The 18,235-nt window shown below is 30.4% G+C and overlaps 7 protein-coding genes across 7 annotated transcripts; 1 reads left to right on the top strand and 6 right to left on the bottom strand.

Annotated features, from left to right (window-relative positions):
- Window positions 1–17: 17 nt before the first annotated feature.
- On the bottom strand, window positions 18–1,847 carry TBLA0A03640 (uncharacterized protein; the record flags this gene model as incomplete). Its single annotated transcript, XM_004177633.1, has 1 exon — window positions 18–1,847. The coding sequence occupies one exon, from the start codon at window positions 1,845–1,847 to the stop codon at window positions 18–20; it is 1,830 nt and encodes a 609-aa protein (XP_004177681.1).
- A 642-nt stretch (window positions 1,848–2,489) lies between these two features.
- Window positions 2,490–2,831, top strand: CNL1 (Cnl1p; the record flags this gene model as incomplete). The annotated part of the gene is made up of 1 exon (XM_004177632.1): window positions 2,490–2,831. One exon carries the CDS (start codon window positions 2,490–2,492, stop codon window positions 2,829–2,831), a length of 342 nt encoding a protein of 113 aa, XP_004177680.1.
- A 253-nt stretch (window positions 2,832–3,084) lies between these two features.
- On the bottom strand, window positions 3,085–5,997 carry SPC110 (Spc110p; the record flags this gene model as incomplete). The annotated part of the gene is made up of 1 exon (XM_004177631.1): window positions 3,085–5,997. One exon carries the CDS (start codon window positions 5,995–5,997, stop codon window positions 3,085–3,087), a length of 2,913 nt encoding a protein of 970 aa, XP_004177679.1.
- Window positions 5,998–6,495: 498 nt separating this feature from the next.
- Window positions 6,496–7,044, bottom strand: YPT35 (Ypt35p; the record flags this gene model as incomplete). Its single annotated transcript, XM_004177630.1, has 1 exon — window positions 6,496–7,044. One exon carries the CDS (start codon window positions 7,042–7,044, stop codon window positions 6,496–6,498), a length of 549 nt encoding a protein of 182 aa, XP_004177678.1.
- A 764-nt stretch (window positions 7,045–7,808) lies between these two features.
- TBLA0A03590 (PQ-loop repeat-containing protein) lies at window positions 7,809–8,789 on the bottom strand (the record flags this gene model as incomplete). Its single annotated transcript, XM_004177629.1, has 1 exon — window positions 7,809–8,789. The coding sequence occupies one exon, from the start codon at window positions 8,787–8,789 to the stop codon at window positions 7,809–7,811; it is 981 nt and encodes a 326-aa protein (XP_004177677.1).
- A 1,389-nt stretch (window positions 8,790–10,178) lies between these two features.
- On the bottom strand, window positions 10,179–13,070 carry TBLA0A03580 (uncharacterized protein; the record flags this gene model as incomplete). Its single annotated transcript, XM_004177628.1, has 1 exon — window positions 10,179–13,070. One exon carries the CDS (start codon window positions 13,068–13,070, stop codon window positions 10,179–10,181), a length of 2,892 nt encoding a protein of 963 aa, XP_004177676.1.
- Window positions 13,071–15,131: 2,061 nt separating this feature from the next.
- Window positions 15,132–18,059, bottom strand: TBLA0A03570 (uncharacterized protein; the record flags this gene model as incomplete). Its single annotated transcript, XM_004177627.1, has 1 exon — window positions 15,132–18,059. The coding sequence occupies one exon, from the start codon at window positions 18,057–18,059 to the stop codon at window positions 15,132–15,134; it is 2,928 nt and encodes a 975-aa protein (XP_004177675.1).
- Between the last annotated feature and the right edge of the window lie 176 nt (window positions 18,060–18,235).

The raw sequence follows: 18,235 nt of genomic DNA, 5'->3' as shown, positions 1-18,235 counted from the left end.
AAAGAACCGATATTATTTCAAATCTTTGGTAAAACATATACCGCAGTTTCTTGAACTGGAGATGCATTAACTGTAAAAGTACTCATCCATTTAACTTTTAAAGGTTTAGATGAGTTAATGATAGCATTATCAATATATGCCTCTTGAGTTATACCATCATTAGAATTTCCTGGATAAAAATTACTTGATTGAGGTTGTAGTCTTAATGTCATTAATTTTGGAACAGCTACCATAAAAGTAAAATCTGATATTGGGGATTGATTAACATTTGAGAAAAATGCCTTAATTTTAATAGTAGAGTCCGATTCTCTAGTAATTATTGCTTCAATTTTTAAATATGTTGATGAATTAATTAAATGTCTTTGAACGCCACCAAATAGATCAGCATCATTGTTTAATGCTTGGTTTGAGGATGGAACTGAAGAATTATTACCCAATAAATCTACAGTATTGTTTGATTGTGTATTGTTTGTAGTATCGCCTAGTAGATCGAATACATTGTTGTTATTAGAGTTGTTATTTGTAGTGGATGCAGAAGTAGTGGTGATAACTGGTTCTGCTGGTGAGCTTGGTAGTGGACTGCCAAGAGTGATACTGCCACCAGCACCAAAGGTACTTTGAGAACGAGAATTGTCGGAAATGCTCATATCACCCAACAAATCACTTAATAAATCTGCATTATTGGTATTATTATTATTATTATTATTATTATTATTATTATTGCTATTTGTTGATGAATCAGTTTGATTATTTTGTTGATTTGGTTCAGATGTATTCATGTCTGAATCACCAAAATCAATTAAATTAATTTCATTTGCAAGAGCACCTGTAGAATTTTGTTGGATATCAGTGGAAATAGCAGAAGGATGGATTTGTGAAGCTGCAGTGGTGTCACCCTTTTTCAATAAATCATATTTTTGAAGTAACTGATTAACAGTATCATTAAATTTCAGAATATCACTAACCATAGAATCATCATCTTGTTCTTCTTCAATAATAGCTTGGAATTTTGGTTGAGCAGATTTTAAAGAACCATATAATTCTGATGCAGTTTCATTTTGAGAATCAGTTAATTTATCTGCATTTAACATTTCATTTAATAAATCTGCCTTTCTCTTCAATCTCTTCAATTCAGAAGCAATGGAATTCTTAGCATGAACTACATTATCTGCTTTAAAACCTGCCATAACCTTCATCAATTTATTGGCTTCCCTTAAATCATCTGGCTTACCACGTCTAATTAATTCTTCCAATTTGGCAGCTTGAGCAATTTCTTGTTCTTTTTGAATTTCACTAGCAGTCTTTAAATGATTGGATGGTTTCAACACGGACAATTGGGCTTGATCAATCTTTGGGAATACATACCCTTTGTATTTCAATAATCTATGCATGTCTCTAATAAAATTCATATCTTCCTTATAAGAAGAATGTTTACAAATAGTTTGATACCATTCTTCAATGGCAGTCAAAATTAATCTTTGCACTCTAGAATAACGCATTGGAGGATGTTCAGGAAATCGTTTTACTAATTCATTTAAGAATTCCTTTCTTGATATTTGTAAATGAACTGGATAGCCACAATTTTTAACTAAAACATCTAATAACGATATAGCAAATACAGCAGTATGGGTATCTCTATTGTTAATCAATCTAACAATAGTGACACATGCATCTCTAGAGGTAGCACCTTGTTTTTCATTGATATAATCAGCGACATCCAAATTCAAGGCTAGATCAGGTTCTCCTAAAGACATACGACATGCACGCTGGATTTTTCTTAAAAGGGGATTACCAGGAGTTTGAGTTCTTCTAACGGGGGTCTCACCCAAATAAATACCATGAGACATTGCTATGTATTGTTGTATAATAATCTAAAGGAAGGAAGAATAAAAATGAAAACTTTGTGTATCTTTTCGTGTATCTTTTCGTGGACCCTTGCGTTTACAACGATCAAAGCAAAAAATAAAATTAATAGTAATATCTATCTAATAAAGATAGGAATTGTCGATAAGGTTTCTAGATTTTTCTTTAATTCACTATTATAAAGTATACTCTTATTATTTATTCTTTTTTAACCTTCATTGTAAACCTCAATTGCAAGACGATTACGCTTATAATAATAATCCTTAGTTATTGCAAGTCGTTTTCCTCAGAATTAGATCTTCAAGTTCCAGCCATGTTGGAACTGTTTTTTTTGGACGGATGATTTCCGGGTAATTGGAGTCCCAATGTTGACAAAAATAGTCTATTTATATTTATTTAATAAGATTGAATTTGATTCAGATTAAACACCAACAAACAAAATGATATGAAAAGGGGCTATTGAAGCAATTTTAATAGCAGAACCATTTTAAAGGACATTAGAGTGAATAATTCTTTGCCCTTTTTTTCCTTTGTTTTTTTTCACAAAAAATAACAACTGTTTATGAGTTTACAGCAGTAGGCGAAACATTTTAGGAATATAATAGTCACAAAGTCTCTGTTCAGCAATGTCTGCTGGAGAAGAACATGAGGATTTGTTAGGTATCAACAAGCTTAGCGTGGACTACAGCTATCTGCTATACAAAATCCAAGATCATGTGGAGTCTATTCAATTGCAGACCACCAAGATCTGCGTGAGTGAAAATCAGTCTATTACAGAAGGTATAATTGCCAATATTGTGGACAAAAATATAGAAGATTATAACTTGCTTTTAAAGAAATGTGAGGAACTAGAACATTATTTTGATATGCTGGATCAAATCGAAGTGATTTCTGAAACTTTTAAAGACCGATTAAGGGAAGCTACCAAAGATTTAGTCGATATAAACCGGAAAAGGGGTCATCGATGATTATCCTCCTTGCATACATCTTAGATACAGCCACTTAGCTGGGTTTATTATCATAGCTTTTTTGCATGAGCTCAGAATATCATAATATAATTTTTCACCGTAATATTACTCATTCAGCTCTAGGTTGAATGTTTAGCTAGACATGGGTGACATAAATATGTCTTGTGTTATATTACATATCCGAATCTTTATAAATGGTGAATATATATATACTGCTTGTATCTAATAATATTACAGCTCTACGTAATCATCGTTAATAATCATTGACCGATTCAATAGAAGATTGATATTTCCTTAGTCTTTCGTTTTCTTTGCGAACTTCTTTAGCAATAAGTTTAGCTTTAACACAAGCTAAAACATATAAAGATACCTTTCTAAAATTCCTTCTAGCCCTTTTCTCCCTTGCAAACTCATCATCGAAATAGTGTCCATTGCTATTCCAATCTGGAGATCCGCTTCTAGATTTATTATTGTATTGTCCCTGATAATTTCTATTGTTATAATAACTTGAAGAATATTTAAAATCATCGTATGATTTACCCATATAATCTCTCTCTTGTTTAAATCGTAAATAATTCCCATCTAAAGTATTTAAAGTAGCATTAAGAACTTTATTTAAGTAACTTTTGATCAAAATAAGTGCATCATTTTTACGTTGTACTTTGAAACTTTTTAGCATATAATAATTAGATAAATCAAAATATTTTTTATTTTTGTCAGAGTACAATTTAATCAACTCCTTATTTCTAAGTTCTAATCGAGTAATTTGACGTTTCAAAGTATCTTCTTTGTCTTTATGATAAATATGCTCTGGTAATACATCTGTTTTATCTCTTAATAAATCATTATATTTCTCTTGAAGATCATAATTTAGATTTCTAAAATTATCACATTGTTGAGTTAATTCCTCAATTTTAGCTAATAATTCATTATTTTGTACTTCTTTAATCTCTAATTTGATTCTAGAATCGTTGAGTTGTTTTTCCAAATTTTTTTCATTTTCTTTGAATTTATTCTCAATATATTGTAATTCATTATTCTTAGAATTTAATTCACTAAGTAATTTAGGTAAACGATCGTTTTGAGATCTCTTAATATGTCTATAATCTTTTTCAAGTTTATTTAGCTTTTGTTTATTTTCATTCAATTCATTTTTTAAATCATCTATTCTAACAATTTTAGAAGTAATATCACTAGTTAATTTATTATTTTGTTCAGTTATAGTTTGAACGTATTCATTGGATTGCTCAATTTCAGATTGTAATTTAGTAGATAAGTTCAAATTTTCAAAATTAGTTTGTTGAAGTTTATCATTTTCAATTTTTAATCGAGATATTTCTTCTTTTTGATTACTAATTTTCTCCAAATTTCGATCAATATTTGATTGTAATTCTAATTTAGATTGTTTTAATTCTTCATAAGATTCTTGAAGAATATCTTTATTTTTTTTAATTTCTACTAATTCCTTTTGAAGAGCTTTAATTTTTAATTCCATACCACTAATCTTAGATCGACTGTTATCACTATTAGAAGTATACTCCAAGAGTTTTTCTTGTAAATCTGATATTTCAGAATGTTTATCACTAATTTCTAATGTAAGAGACTTGACTTGATCTTCTAATCTTTGTTTTGAATTATTAATTCGTTTCTTTAGTTCTAATTCTTTTTTCAATTCAAAATTCACTGTATCTAATTTCTTTTTTGTAATCTTTAATTCTGAAGTTATAATATCATATTCTGATTTTAATGCCTCATGTTTTTCATTTAATTGATCATCTGTAGCTATTAATTTATTTTGTTGTTCAGTAATTTTTTCTGTTAGGGTTTTATTCTTCTTTTTTTCATCCTTTAATGCATAATTTAGATTATCCATTTGGTTTTTACATTCTTCAATTGAATCTTTTAATTCATCAATCTCACTTAATTTTTTTCGCAATTCATTATCTAATGAATGATTTTTCTTTTCAATATCATTCTTTTGTTCTTTTATTAGATCCAGATCAGAATAGAAATTTATTTCTGTTTTTTTACTATCTTGAAGTAATTCATTTAATCTTATACGATCATTTTGTGATTTCTTCAATTGATTCTGAAAATCTAAATTCTTTTTTGACAATTCAGCAATATCTTGTTTTAATTTTTCAATCTGTTCATCATTATTATTTATATTTTCATTTTGTTGAGTCTTTAATTGTTTTAAATCTTGAGCCTTCTTATCTAATTGTTTATTTAACTCTATAAGTTGGAGCTCTTTTTCACTAAGAGCTTTCTGAGAATTATCTAATTCATGTTTATTTTCCATAACTTTTCTCAATAAATTTTCCTTTTCACTTTGTAATTGTAAAAGTAAATTCTTTTCATTATTCGAATTATTTTCAATACCTAAAAGTTGTTCTTTCAAATGATCATATGAATTTTGTAAATTAGACATTTTCAAAGATAATTGATTATTAGTTGATTCTAATATTTTCATTTTTTCCTTTGATTGAGATAGATTGTTTTTCAAATTTTTTATTTTCAATTCATATTCTGACTTATCATTTTCCCATTGATTAAGATCAATCGTATTATTATTTTTCTCTAAAAAAGTGTCTAATTCTTGAATAAAATTGGGATCAGATTTCCCATTTCTTATTAAAGATGGTATTTCATCATTATTTTTTTTGGCTCCAGACATAATGTACTGTATACGAATCTTTAACTTTTCATTTTCATCTTTCATTTTCTCTAGTTCTTTGGCAGTCGATAATTGAAAGCTTGAGCCATCATCAATATTCCTTGCTATCAGGTTCCTTATTGATTTATCGTTTTGTGTTATATCAACGTTATTTTTGGGTACCGCAATCGTTGTAGGTATTATATTAGTTTGAGTGTGCTCATATACTCCTGACCTATCATAAATTGAATGATTATTTTCATATGTATCGTTATTTTGAAATTGGTCTTCGATTCCATTAGAACTTTGCATTTCATCATCCGAAACTTCTTCTTCTTCAATTGGATCTTCAATCCGACGACGTTTATTGGAATATACATTAGTAGTTTGATATTGGCTTCCATTAGGTTGTTTAGTAGGTGATGTTATAAGGTTATTTTCCTCATCATCATTATGTGTCTTTAATGTACCAACAGGTGTAAATTCAAGCCTTGTTCTATTGCTATCCATATTTTGGTTCTTGGAAAATATTTTGCAAATAATATTTCGTCTCACTGTTTTTTATTTTTTACTCAAACAGTATTCCATGACTTTATTTAAAAAAAGTTGTTTTTAATGCATTACCTCTATTACTTTAATAAAATAAATTCATAAACATATTGCTTGTTTGTTACACGATTTACAGCGATGCGATCTTAACGCGTCGTCACAAAATTCCAAACGCGAATTCCCAATGATACTACTATATATATATATATATATGGATTAATATTTTAATATTAAAAGACAAAATTGTATAATAATAAATGAGGAAGCTGAATAATATCTTACTGCAAATAACCGATGTAACTGAATGCAATGGAAATATTATATATTACATAAAATATTAGAGTAAAAAAATAAAAAGAAGGTAAATGATAAAATATCTGGACATAAAATGTCTATTAAAATTATGGATACTGCTTAATATAATATATGTACAACAATTGTTATTTCATTTTTGTGTATCTAACGATTTAAGAATTTAATAATAATATCCTTGGATACCCTCCGTATTTCAACATCTAATAATATATGGTTAAGAAAATGGTTTAGCCCCCTTTGTCTATTGTTCAGCCATTTCTTATCTAGATTTATATCTTGATATTTCCAAAGATCATACCATGGGACTTTCGGTGGTAGACTTGGTAGGTTAACTACTTTCCCCACTTGCTGCTGTTCTTTTAGCCTATCTATGATTTGTTTACGAAATAATTCAAAATCAGAATACCTTCGATATACTTGGATTTTTCTATAATTCATTTCTTGTAAAACATTATTATTATCTTCTTGGCTACTTGAAGAATCTTCTTTTGTTAATAATACAGTAACCTTCCATACGGCAAATTCACCACCGTTACTTCCCTTTACAATAGTGCAATCACTCACAGTGACCTTATAAAGAGCTAGGCCATTAGTACTCAGAGTCTTGGAGTATTGTGAATCATAAGCATTTGTGGTTTCATTATTGATTAAAGTGATCGGTTCTGGTGGTATGATGCTTATCTTCTGTGACATAATGATAAATAAAGAACCTATTTTTTGTTGTCCTTATTTTATTTTTTTTCTTTTTTATATTTTGTTTGCTTTTAAAATCGAATAAATTTAAATATTTTTTAGGCAAGTTTTGTACGATTTCTTCCTCTTTAATATCTGCTGTGCCTTACTTATTATGGCTTGTTTCTTATACAAATATTCATTGTTAAAACTTGGAATTTTCTAGCAATCCCTTTCTATAATAATAATCAATACTCCGAAAAAAAAGTATAGTAGAAATTTCAGGAATCAGCACGTGAATCCATCAAAAAAAGTAAAGGATGTTTAAAGAGTCGTTGAGTTTATTAATATTCAAATGAATGATCAAGTGAACTCTTATTTATTGGATATATAAAACTAAATGTTTCGTTTTTTTCTTCTAAAAAAAAAAATAAAAAATAGGAAACTGTATCCGAGCCCTTATTGTATAGGTTGAAAATATGTATGTATAAAAATACGATGAAAGTGTTTAAACTGTCATATATGTTTGATTGATGTATTTATAGGCATAAACGATATAGCCTTAAGCTACTACACGTTATAAGGAATGATATCCTATGAGTTTCATTTGTCTCATAATAAAGAAAAGAATAAATCAAATGACTGGGATTGTTCGTGATAGTAATCTTGGTCGTGAATAGATTATAAATCCATTTGTGAATGACAAAAATGTACTTTTTTATAATTAAGCATGCAATTTAGGTTCTGTAATAAAATGATTGATATCTTCTTCTAGATATCTTCTTCTAGATATCTTCTTCTAAGTCCTCTTCTAAATCCCCCTCTTGCTTCATTGGTGCAAACCGTATATTACGGTTGTCTCTATATAAGTAATAATGTTGAACGAAAAACAATAAATCAAAAACAATTGTTCCTGCACTACCTACAATGAAAGGCATGGCGTTTTTAACAAACATTGCTCTATCTTTACCATTTAAGAAATTTTCATTAGTAAACAAACTGATATCATAACTGATGTTACTAACAAGCATGCAATAGAAGATAAAGGGTGAAACACCATCGGTAGATTTTCTTTTATAATTCATAATTAATTGTGGAAATCTTGAACCAATATAAAAAATGGCACCTAGCCAAGCACAAACAACACCAATGTAACTATTAGTTACTTCGCTTAATTCTTGTCTCTTAACTAATGCTGTAGTGAATACTGATGCATACCGTACGACTTTAGCGGCATCAGAAGTTTTAAAATGAGAGGCTAAGCCTAGAGCACCAACTGCCATTGATTTGTCTGTTGATATTCTTGGCATTTTATTTCTATTCCAAGTTCCTCTTCTTGAATCTATGGAATCGTCTATTTTATCATCGAAGTCTTGTATCTCACCAAAATCATTACTTGGGGCAGCTACTAATAATATGGTATCATTGTTTTTCTTTTTTGTTGATAAACTGTTATTATAAATTATACCATAATAATAATACTGGATACAAATGACCAGATCTATAATTAAGAAGAAAATGGTTAACAATATTTGGAATAATAACTGTTTTGTTAAAATGGCACCTAACATCGATATAATATCACCTATTAGCCAAGCTAACAAAAAATGAATTGATAGCCCTTCCACATTTTTACTTTTGAAGGTTTCAATCATTTGTGGCATTAACGCTACAAACGAACTTGTGAAAGATATGAACCCCATAGAGTTGGAAAACATTTGACAGACCGAGTCTGTACCAAATATGCTACTGAAAAAGTCTAACATTATCTTGGAAGTATATATAATCTTGTATGAATGATTTTGAAAATTATCGAGTCCTTGCAAAATCACGAAAAAGCCTCTTATCTTTTCTTCAAAGTATTATCCAACGTAAATATGAATAATAATAGTATGAATAATAATAGTATGAATATCAATAACCCCCTCACACTCTCCTAAAATATTCTCTATACAAATGTTAATAGAATTATTATAATATTGGAAAAATCTAGCGGACAAATATTCAACAAGAAAACTAGAAAACGAGGTTTTCAGCTAATAGACTATGCCTAACTTTTGTATTCTTAAGCTTCCTAAATATAGTATTTCGATACTATTCGGTTAAGAGGAAATGAAACTAGACTAGGCAAAAAGTAGTTGTGGAGCAATAAAATTTCAAATTTCAACTGTAAAAGAGTAGAAACCTAATAAGCGTGAGAATATTACTACTATGTATGCAGGTATTTTAATCCTTCTAGATCAGTTACTGGCTATAGGAGTTATCCAATAATAAGTTGAAAGAGAAAACCTCAGGTGTAGTTGAAAGGTCAAGATTTGAAATAGGTTAAGTTTTAACTAAATTTTTATTTTCCTGATGGATGAGATAGTTCACTTTCGGCTAAAACTCGGCAAAATGTTTCGATTAGATGATGACGGAATCTATGAAAAAAGCATGACTCTAAGGAAAAAATTACAATGAAAAGAAAAAAAATAAACTTTTCAAAAAGGAATCATATAGAATTTGAACAGAAGAAGGAAAGTTGTGAAGTTTATTTTTTGTTGAGATCATGTTGAAGTTTGTAACAGATTTATAATCTAAAAATATGTTGAACATTAGGGTTTGTTCATACTCTTTGCAATATTAGCTTAATGTTGATGAAGATTTATCTTAACGTTAGCGAAAAAGCGAATTATTAGCGGTAATATATAGATTTATAAAATAGATATAAACGTCCTAAACGAGAAAGATGATTATATATAAAAATAATGAATATATAGTCATGATCTTGGTAGAAGTGTAATGATGTGTGAAACATAGGAGAGATAAAAAAAAACAAAGTTTGAAGAGATACGTAAAGGAATGAAGGGGTGAATATTGAAGAAAACACAACAAAGAGTTATGTCTTGAGTTATCATGAAACAATGTGTGAAGCAATGAGGAAGACATAACTGACAGTACAATGTTTTGCAAATAGCAGGAAAAAACTTTGTGTGATATGGAATGCTGGGGTTCATGGTTGGTTTGGTGTAGATTTATAATTAACATCATAACAATATATTGGATAATAAAACAAAGTGTTTGTGTGTGTGATTGATGAGAAATATTTTGGAATAAAAATATTTCAAAAGTACAAAATGAAATAAAATAAAAGTAAATGCAATGGATATAACTAATTAAAATTTCTTGAAATAATGTAACCACTTGTTAACAAATGAATAAGTGGCATCAATGGAAGCCTTTGTTTCTTCTGAAGTTGGATCATTACTTAAAGGGAGAGGAATATGGAATGTTGAATTTTTGATATTATACAAAGTCTTCAAATCATCAAATCCAAAATGATAATTTAAAAGAACTGTTAATGTTAATGATAATAAAATCTTGTGATTAGAAAAGACGTTTGAAGATTTATATTGTTCCCATTTAGTAAAATTCGATGGATAATTGTATGCCGGTAAATTTTTAAAACATTGTCCATTATTAATTACTATGATATCTAAAATCCACATGAATAATTTATGATCGACATGTCTTAAAATATTCCACCATGTATTAAAATTGATACAATCTGGATTGAATTCCTTTTTGAAATCGGGTTTATTGGAAAGATATGAGGACATGACACTATTTGAATTAAAGATATTAGCATCATAATTTTGTTTACATGTTTCACTGAAGCATGTCATTTGAATTAAATTTACAATGGTCCAAATATTTTGTAAATAATGTTGTTCTTGATTTGAATCTTTTAATAAATGATAAAATAATAATACATCACCGGTCATTAGACCTTGTTGTGAAATAGATTTCAGTTGTAATAAAATGTTTAAATCTCTAAGGATTTGCTTTGTTTCTAAACTCTTATTGATAACAAGTTCAATAGATTGATTGATTTCTTCTTCTTTAATCTTAGGAAATTCAATATTTTGACGTAATTGGCTTAATGATTCAAATGTTTCAATGAAATTTAAACTAATTAAATTTTTTTCACTTTCCAATAAAGTCGGATAAAATTTCAAACGATTTTCTTTTAATAATGATGTTTCCCAAATTAAACGTTTTAAAACATACAATGAAGAATTTCTTGTTAAACCTCTTTCAAATAACGAATTGTATTTAGAATGGTTTTCAATATTTTTTTTATGTCTAATAGATCTAATCTTTTGTTTTTTAAGATGATCTTGTGAAGCAGTTTGTAATTTATCTGAAATATTTGTTTCATGTAATTTTTTTTCTCTTGGATCCTTTGGTGGTAACCAACTTGGTCTTGAAAAAGATAATGAATTCAACTTATCATCAGAGACTAATAAAAGATCCTCCATACCATTATCACTTGCCTCTTTAATTTCTAATGGTAATAAACTAGCATTGGAAGATCTATTGGATAGCATTGCCCTTGATAGATTAGTGGAAGATTTAATATAAGCACAAGATAAATCTTGAGTAGTTTTTTCTAAATATTGGAAATCAGAAACATTATCCAAACCTGGAATTGGTGATGCAGGAATATTAAAATGTAACGGTATTTGAGAAGTATTAGTAGCAGCAGTAACAGTAGAAGAAGAAGAGGAATGATTAGAGTGATTAGAATTAGAGTTGATACTATTATTGTCATTGGAATGAAGGATATTATTACTTGATTGAGAATGGATGCTTGGATTATAAAGTTGAGAACTATTATTATGAGAATGGGTTGAATTAGAGTTGTTCTTGATCCTTGGAGTATTAGGTCTTTTATTATGTTTTGAAGAGCTTTGAGTAGATGAAGTAGATAAGAATGAAGATGTAGAAAAAGAAGCCATTGGAATATTCCAAACTTGAGTCTTATCAATTCCATCATCTTGTAAAACATCATCATCGAATTGATCGAAAAATTTTTCTTTACCTTTCACAGAATTTCTTAAAGCGGTATCATTTAATTCTCTACGTAATCTTAACCTTTGGGAAGGTGTTAGCAAAGCACGAGACCCATTGCTTAATACAACAGATCTACTTAAAGGTAAGTTAACCACAAGTTGAGATTTATTCAAAGAAGCAGGGTGTGGAGGAGTATTGGATTGAGATCGTAAATTATTTTGCTTATTATTATTATAAACAATGGAAGATGGTGAAGGTGAAGGTGAAGATGAAGATGAAGCTGATTGTTTAAATCCTAATTGAATGAAATTTGAAAGAGGAGTCTTCATATCATGTTGATTGAGAAGAGAATTAGAGCTGTTCAATAGATTTGGTGATAAGTTGGATAATGAGATTGGTTTGGGATTCAATCCAAAATCATTCATATTATTGTTTGTAGTAGAATTGGTAATGCTATTAGATAACTCATAATTTGACGAAGAAGCAGATGAAGAGTTTGAAATTGTGTCGAATAATTCTGTTGTGGTAGTAGCTATAGAATCATGGGACATTGGCCTTGGATGAGCCTTTTGTTTATCTCTTGTAGGCATTCTCATATGATCTGTATCGTTTGAGTTCATTGGAGCAGTAGCAGCAGTGGTGGTAGCAGTAGTAGTAGCAATGGTATTAGAGTTCTTTATAGTGATAGAATCTGTTGAAATATCAGAAGAATCAAGCATTTCTAATAAATTGTTGCTTGGTCTTCTACCACGTATCCCCAGACCAAGAAAAACCGTCGAGCCTGACAAATCTCTCAACTTGCTGTGAGAATTGCAATTACTTCCAGGAGTTACAGAACTGGCACTGAAAGTAGGACTAGTAGCAGCGGTGGCAGCAGTATTCACCTTCCCGATGATGGAAGAGTCCGTGGTGATAGTATTGACAGGTCTGGAGTTAGAACAAGCGGTGTCCCCACCTCTTTTCTTGATCTTAATTACACTCTCTTCGCGTTCTTGGTCGTGTAAGTCGGTTTGTCCAATAGTAGTTTCATGATTGGAACTGTTTACACTCGAGAATTGTTTGTTTATAGTTTTATTATTTATTTTTCCATTTGAAGCCAAATGGTCAGCCTCACGATCAATTCCATTTTGATCGCGTTTTGAAAAAGTTCGTGTAGGAAATTTATTTATAGAGCTCGGATTCTGAAACGGGGAAAGTAATGTGGCCGTCATAATAAACGAAGTAGAAAGATATTTTTTGAGAGGGGTGAAAAAATTTCTACAAGTGTGGAAGACGGTAAAGGAAATTTAAATTGGACAGATTGGTTTAGATCAAATTAATTTTGATGAGATGTGATATTTTTAGGTTATAGAATGGATTTGGAAATTGATGCAGATGGATCGATCTAGAATCAGTCTCTTTAGGCTGGCAGTATTGAAATTCGGATTGTGTATGGGTGCAGTTTCCTCTTGTAGTGGGGAGTAGTTGAGACCAACAGGGAGTGAAGGTTTCTAATAATGGATAAAAGATTAGTTTCGTGTATTAGAAAACCACAACGATTCGAATAGTAAAGTTGACTTGAGGTTTCTTTTGTTAAATGAACGGATGCTTTAACAATATTGGTGAATGCGTAGGCGTAAGGCGTGTCTTGTACCAATGTATGTAACCGTAAGAGAGAAATGAAGTAAGCGGGTAAAAAAAAAAATTAGAGCGGTTGATAAGCGAGTGATTTAGTGAACAGATAATAATCTTAGTATTGCATCTATTGTCTTGCAAAGCAAAATGACAATCCTACAAGTATATGCTATGACTTCCAAGAAACCAAGTCCGTTAAGTATACGACTCTCGAGTCTACTATATTATATTACTTATATATATCACTGGCTTGCCATTGCTAACAGTTGTTTGATAATGGGGGCAGCAAGTATGTAGATATATATTCTGTATTCTGTATTCTGTACTACCCATGCTGGCTAGGGGCGCCTCCGCAGCACTTTTACTATTACAGAGGAATCCTCTCTCTTTACGAATCCCTGCTTGAGCTTTAATTTATTACTTTTCCAGTGACATGTAACCTGTTTTACTTTTAATTTTGATATTTTGGGATTTTTTGTTTTTCTTTCAATTGTCTATTATCAATTATTATTATTAATATTTTTTTTTTCTTATTTCTGGCATTTGTATAGTAGCCAGCGTCATCTTGCTGTTTATTACCATAAAGGGCAGTCATCCATTCGAAACCTGTTTGACGCAGATCTGACGCGGCCCAGAAACGGGCGCGAAAATCTAAAGAGCCTTGAAAGAAAAAGATTAAAATATGCTGTGTCTACGAAAAAAGCCAAGCCACGACAAAAGCAGAAAAAGGAAAGTCACAGGACCAGCGCGGTAATACCGTATCAGGACATATCTGAAAATAGAAATAATGTCATACCTAAAGCAGAAGTAATATACCCTGAAGGGGAAATATGGCACGACAAATCTGGTATTTTCTCTGTGAGTAAATTCAGGTATTCCATATCTGGCGAGGGTAGACAATTTGGTTTATTTCCTAATTGAGATACATGGAGACATTTCGTTTATGGTAATTGGATGCTTGGATAACATATTGGAATTTAACTAGTAGAGAATACAATCATAGGCTATTGGGAATATAGAAAATTCTTGGATTGAGAATGAAAATAAAAATAAAAAAAACACATGGGCTTAGAATTCTCAGTAGTAGAATGCATATTTTAAGTACTATTATTATTATTATTAGAATTAGAATTATTTGTTGAATGATTCTCAATTGTTTAGGCAAAAAATTGAATAGAGTGGGAAGTTTCAATACAGATGGGGAATGCTAATGGATAACAATGAAAGAGTATTAATAAACAGTCATATCCAAATTGAGTGAGAAAGCACAGTATCTTTCAAAAGAAGAAGGAGTCCTTTATAGTGTTTTGTTTATATGATTACGACTCTCTATATGTCACGATTAGACTTATTTATTTATTAATAGAGTCTCGGTGTGTTTTTGTTACCCTTGTTCTCTTGTATTGTTCGATATTATCTGAGTAAACAAATTTTATTCCAATAAAACAAGCATATTCTTTATTATTGAATATTCCCTTGTCAATAAACAATCTAAAAACAATCTATGTCTTAAACTGTTCACCCACCTTTAAGTTGGTGTTCTAGAGTATCTTCGATTACGGGTAACCCTTCTGTATACATTTGAAGCAAAGAACGTAATTCTTTCAAAACCATCGGTTTACGATCTTTCCAACCACTATTCCGACGATTATTTCTATCTAAGTCATGATCAAAAACATTTCCATGGCCAATGTTCTTGGTGGAGGGTTCATTATCATCTTGCTTCCAGAATGGCTCACATTATTATTCTCAGCATCTTCTATGGTAGCAGAATTCAACGTAGTTGAAGATGTTACAGTAGAGGAGGAATTGATTTGGAATGGGTTTGTATTATTCCCGGAGATATCATTGTTGTTATTACTATTAGAAGTAGAAGTATTGGAACTAATATTATTAATGAATGAATTGGAAGAAGTCATGATAGGTTCATTATTATTCGAATTGATTAATGAAGGCGATAAAATTGGCAATGATGTATTGGTGACGTTTCCCGAGATATTACTATTAGATGCACTTAAATTATTATTGGAGAGTATATTAGTATTATTATTAGTAGTAGTAGATGTTGTAGTATTAGTAGCTGTGATACTAGCAGTAGTGTTAGTACCACTAATGGTAGTAGTAGTGGTAGCTGTGGTGGATATTGTTGGTATAGTTGCAGTACTATTAGTAGTACTACTTGGTACACTAATAGTAGACGAACTATTAGAAATCCCATTTACATGATTAGAAATAGAATGAGTAGTGGATGCATTGAGAACACTAGTGGCAACGGGGAGTTCAGTTCGAGTTGTGGATCTTAACCGGTTAGCAGTTTGATTGATTTTTGTAGTACTATTGCTCAATAGATTGAATCCTGGTAAATCAGGAACTTTCTCACTAATTGGTGTCATAGCCACAGGAGCACTAGAGGCTTCTGATGGGTCGAATCCAAATTGGTTAACCTGATTATTGGGGAAATTGGAAGTGGATATCGTTAAATTATTGATATTGTTATTAATACTAGTAGTGTTACCGTTATTTGTAATGGCATTGGTAGTATTTGTGGATGACGTTGATGATGATAAAACATTCCCATTTAAAGTTACATTGGTTGATGATTGATTATTAATGCCAGCATTCTCTAACAAATTACTAGATACCGCGGAAGTTGGTAATGGCATATGCAATAGTGTTTGTTCTTCATTCCCATCCTTTAAGATGCATAAGTTGGGTGATGCGATATTCTTGGTATCAATAGGTGGTAAAGATGGTACTAATCCTATATTTCTCTTGATTGGTGAACTTGCAGATCGTACTACTGTTTTCTTGTTTGGTGAAGGTGTTTTGTTTGCTGTTAAAGTAGGTCTTCTACTTACATTAGTCGATTTTGTAGCTATGGTGCTTTCAGGTAATTCAGAAGGTATTTCAATTTGTTCAGGTGCCACTGAAGGTGTTATAATTGTCGGGCTGATAATATTTTTTGAGTTATGATTCAATTCATCACCATTGGCATTATTATCAACGCGATCATCACCTTCGTCAAATAATTGAAGTAATTCTTTAGTAGCTCTACTTTCCAGCATAGATGGTGGCATGGCTTGAGTATTTGTAATACGATTGGTCATAATAGCTTTCCCATTTGTTTGAATTTGATTTCTTGTGAGAATTCTTGCTGTTTTGTTAAGATTGTTATTAGTCTTCGTAGCAATACTACCAAGTCTTGTAATTGTATTATTAGACTGTGTATATACATTCCCATTAGTATTGGTTGGAGCGTTAGTAAATATTTGAGTATTCGTATTTAAAGGTGGATTACCATGAGTTTGATTATTATTAGTAGAAAATACATGTGTATTACTAATACCATTTGGTAAATTTTGAGAACTAGTAATATAACCATTAATATTAGATATACCTTTGGTAGACAAATAAAGTTCTTCATCTGGATATGCAAAATTATAATGGCCTGCTTCTTCTAATCCGGTTTCTTCTGGAATATCATCAATATTAATATCATTTTCAAGAATATAATCTCTAGAGCTCAAAGAGTCAAAATCCCATTTAAGATCGATGTTCTCTTCAACTTCATTTTCTTTCTTAACTTCTTCCTCCATTTCCTTGGAATCATTATATGCATTTGCATATTTATCACGAAATAGTAAATATCTACTAATTAATTCTTTTAAGACTGAAGTATGAGTATTCTTATAATGTTTAATAAATGCACTCTCATGTAATAACTTATCTGCAGTAGGACGTTCTTGAGGATCTTCATCTAAACACATGGCAATAAATTCCTTTAATAATGGATCATGATTTTTACCTTCTAATCTAGCAGGCTTGGATTTACTAATTACTTGCATAGCTCTTAAGGCTTCCATTTCACAAAACGGTGGATTACCTGTAGCAATTTCATACGCAGTAATACCTACAGACCATATATCAGCTTTAGTATCATAAGAAATACCTTCCATAATAACTTCAGGTGCCATCCAATAGGGTGTACCTGCCATAGTTTGTCTTCTCATAGTATTTTGATTTAACTGTGCAGCAACACCAAAATCACATAATTTGACATTACCTTCATTCGTTATCAGTAAATTGGCAGCTTTAATATCTCTATGGATGACGTTATCTTTATGAATATAATGAAGTGCTACTAATAATTCTCTCATTATCACTGCGATATACTTCTCATCTATTTTCCCAGGCCTTAATAATGTCCTAACAGAGCCACCGGCACAATATTCCATAATAATCCATAAGCTGGTATCTTTCAAATATGAAGCATAATATCTTGTGATGTTGGGTACTTGTTTTAAACTAACCAAAAACTGTATCTCTCTTTGGATATCTGCAACTTCATCTAAATCACTCTCTAAACTTAATACTTTAATCGCATAGACACCCTTTGTTTTCATATGATAGCCTTTATACACCACACCAAACTTACCTCTTCCAATAATTTCAGTTCTTCTGAATGAACGGCAAACATCTTTACTGTTCAATATATCTGTTGTATTGCTTTTATTCTGATCATGTTTTGAAGAGTATTCCCTTTTCAAACTATTTTTAGCGTGATTCGAGGTCTTGTTTTTTAACATCTTCCATTTGACTATTTGATCTAGAAACATCTCGATTTGCAGATTCTAATTTCTTTGAATCCATTGCCTCGACAATCGCAAAAAGAATAGTGATCAAATATCTTTAATATTATACTGGAGCCTTTGACTTCTTTTATCTATTATTGTTTTTTCTAGATTTTTTTTATTTTATTTTA

The sequence above is a fragment of the Henningerozyma blattae genome, chromosome 1 (assembly GCF_000315915.1).
Source record: "Henningerozyma blattae CBS 6284 chromosome 1, complete genome".
NCBI classification, from domain to species: Eukaryota; Fungi; Ascomycota; class Saccharomycetes; order Saccharomycetales; family Saccharomycetaceae; genus Henningerozyma; species Henningerozyma blattae.
The sequence above is the reverse complement of the archived record's forward strand: the minus strand, read 5'-3'. Positions and strand labels throughout refer to the sequence as shown.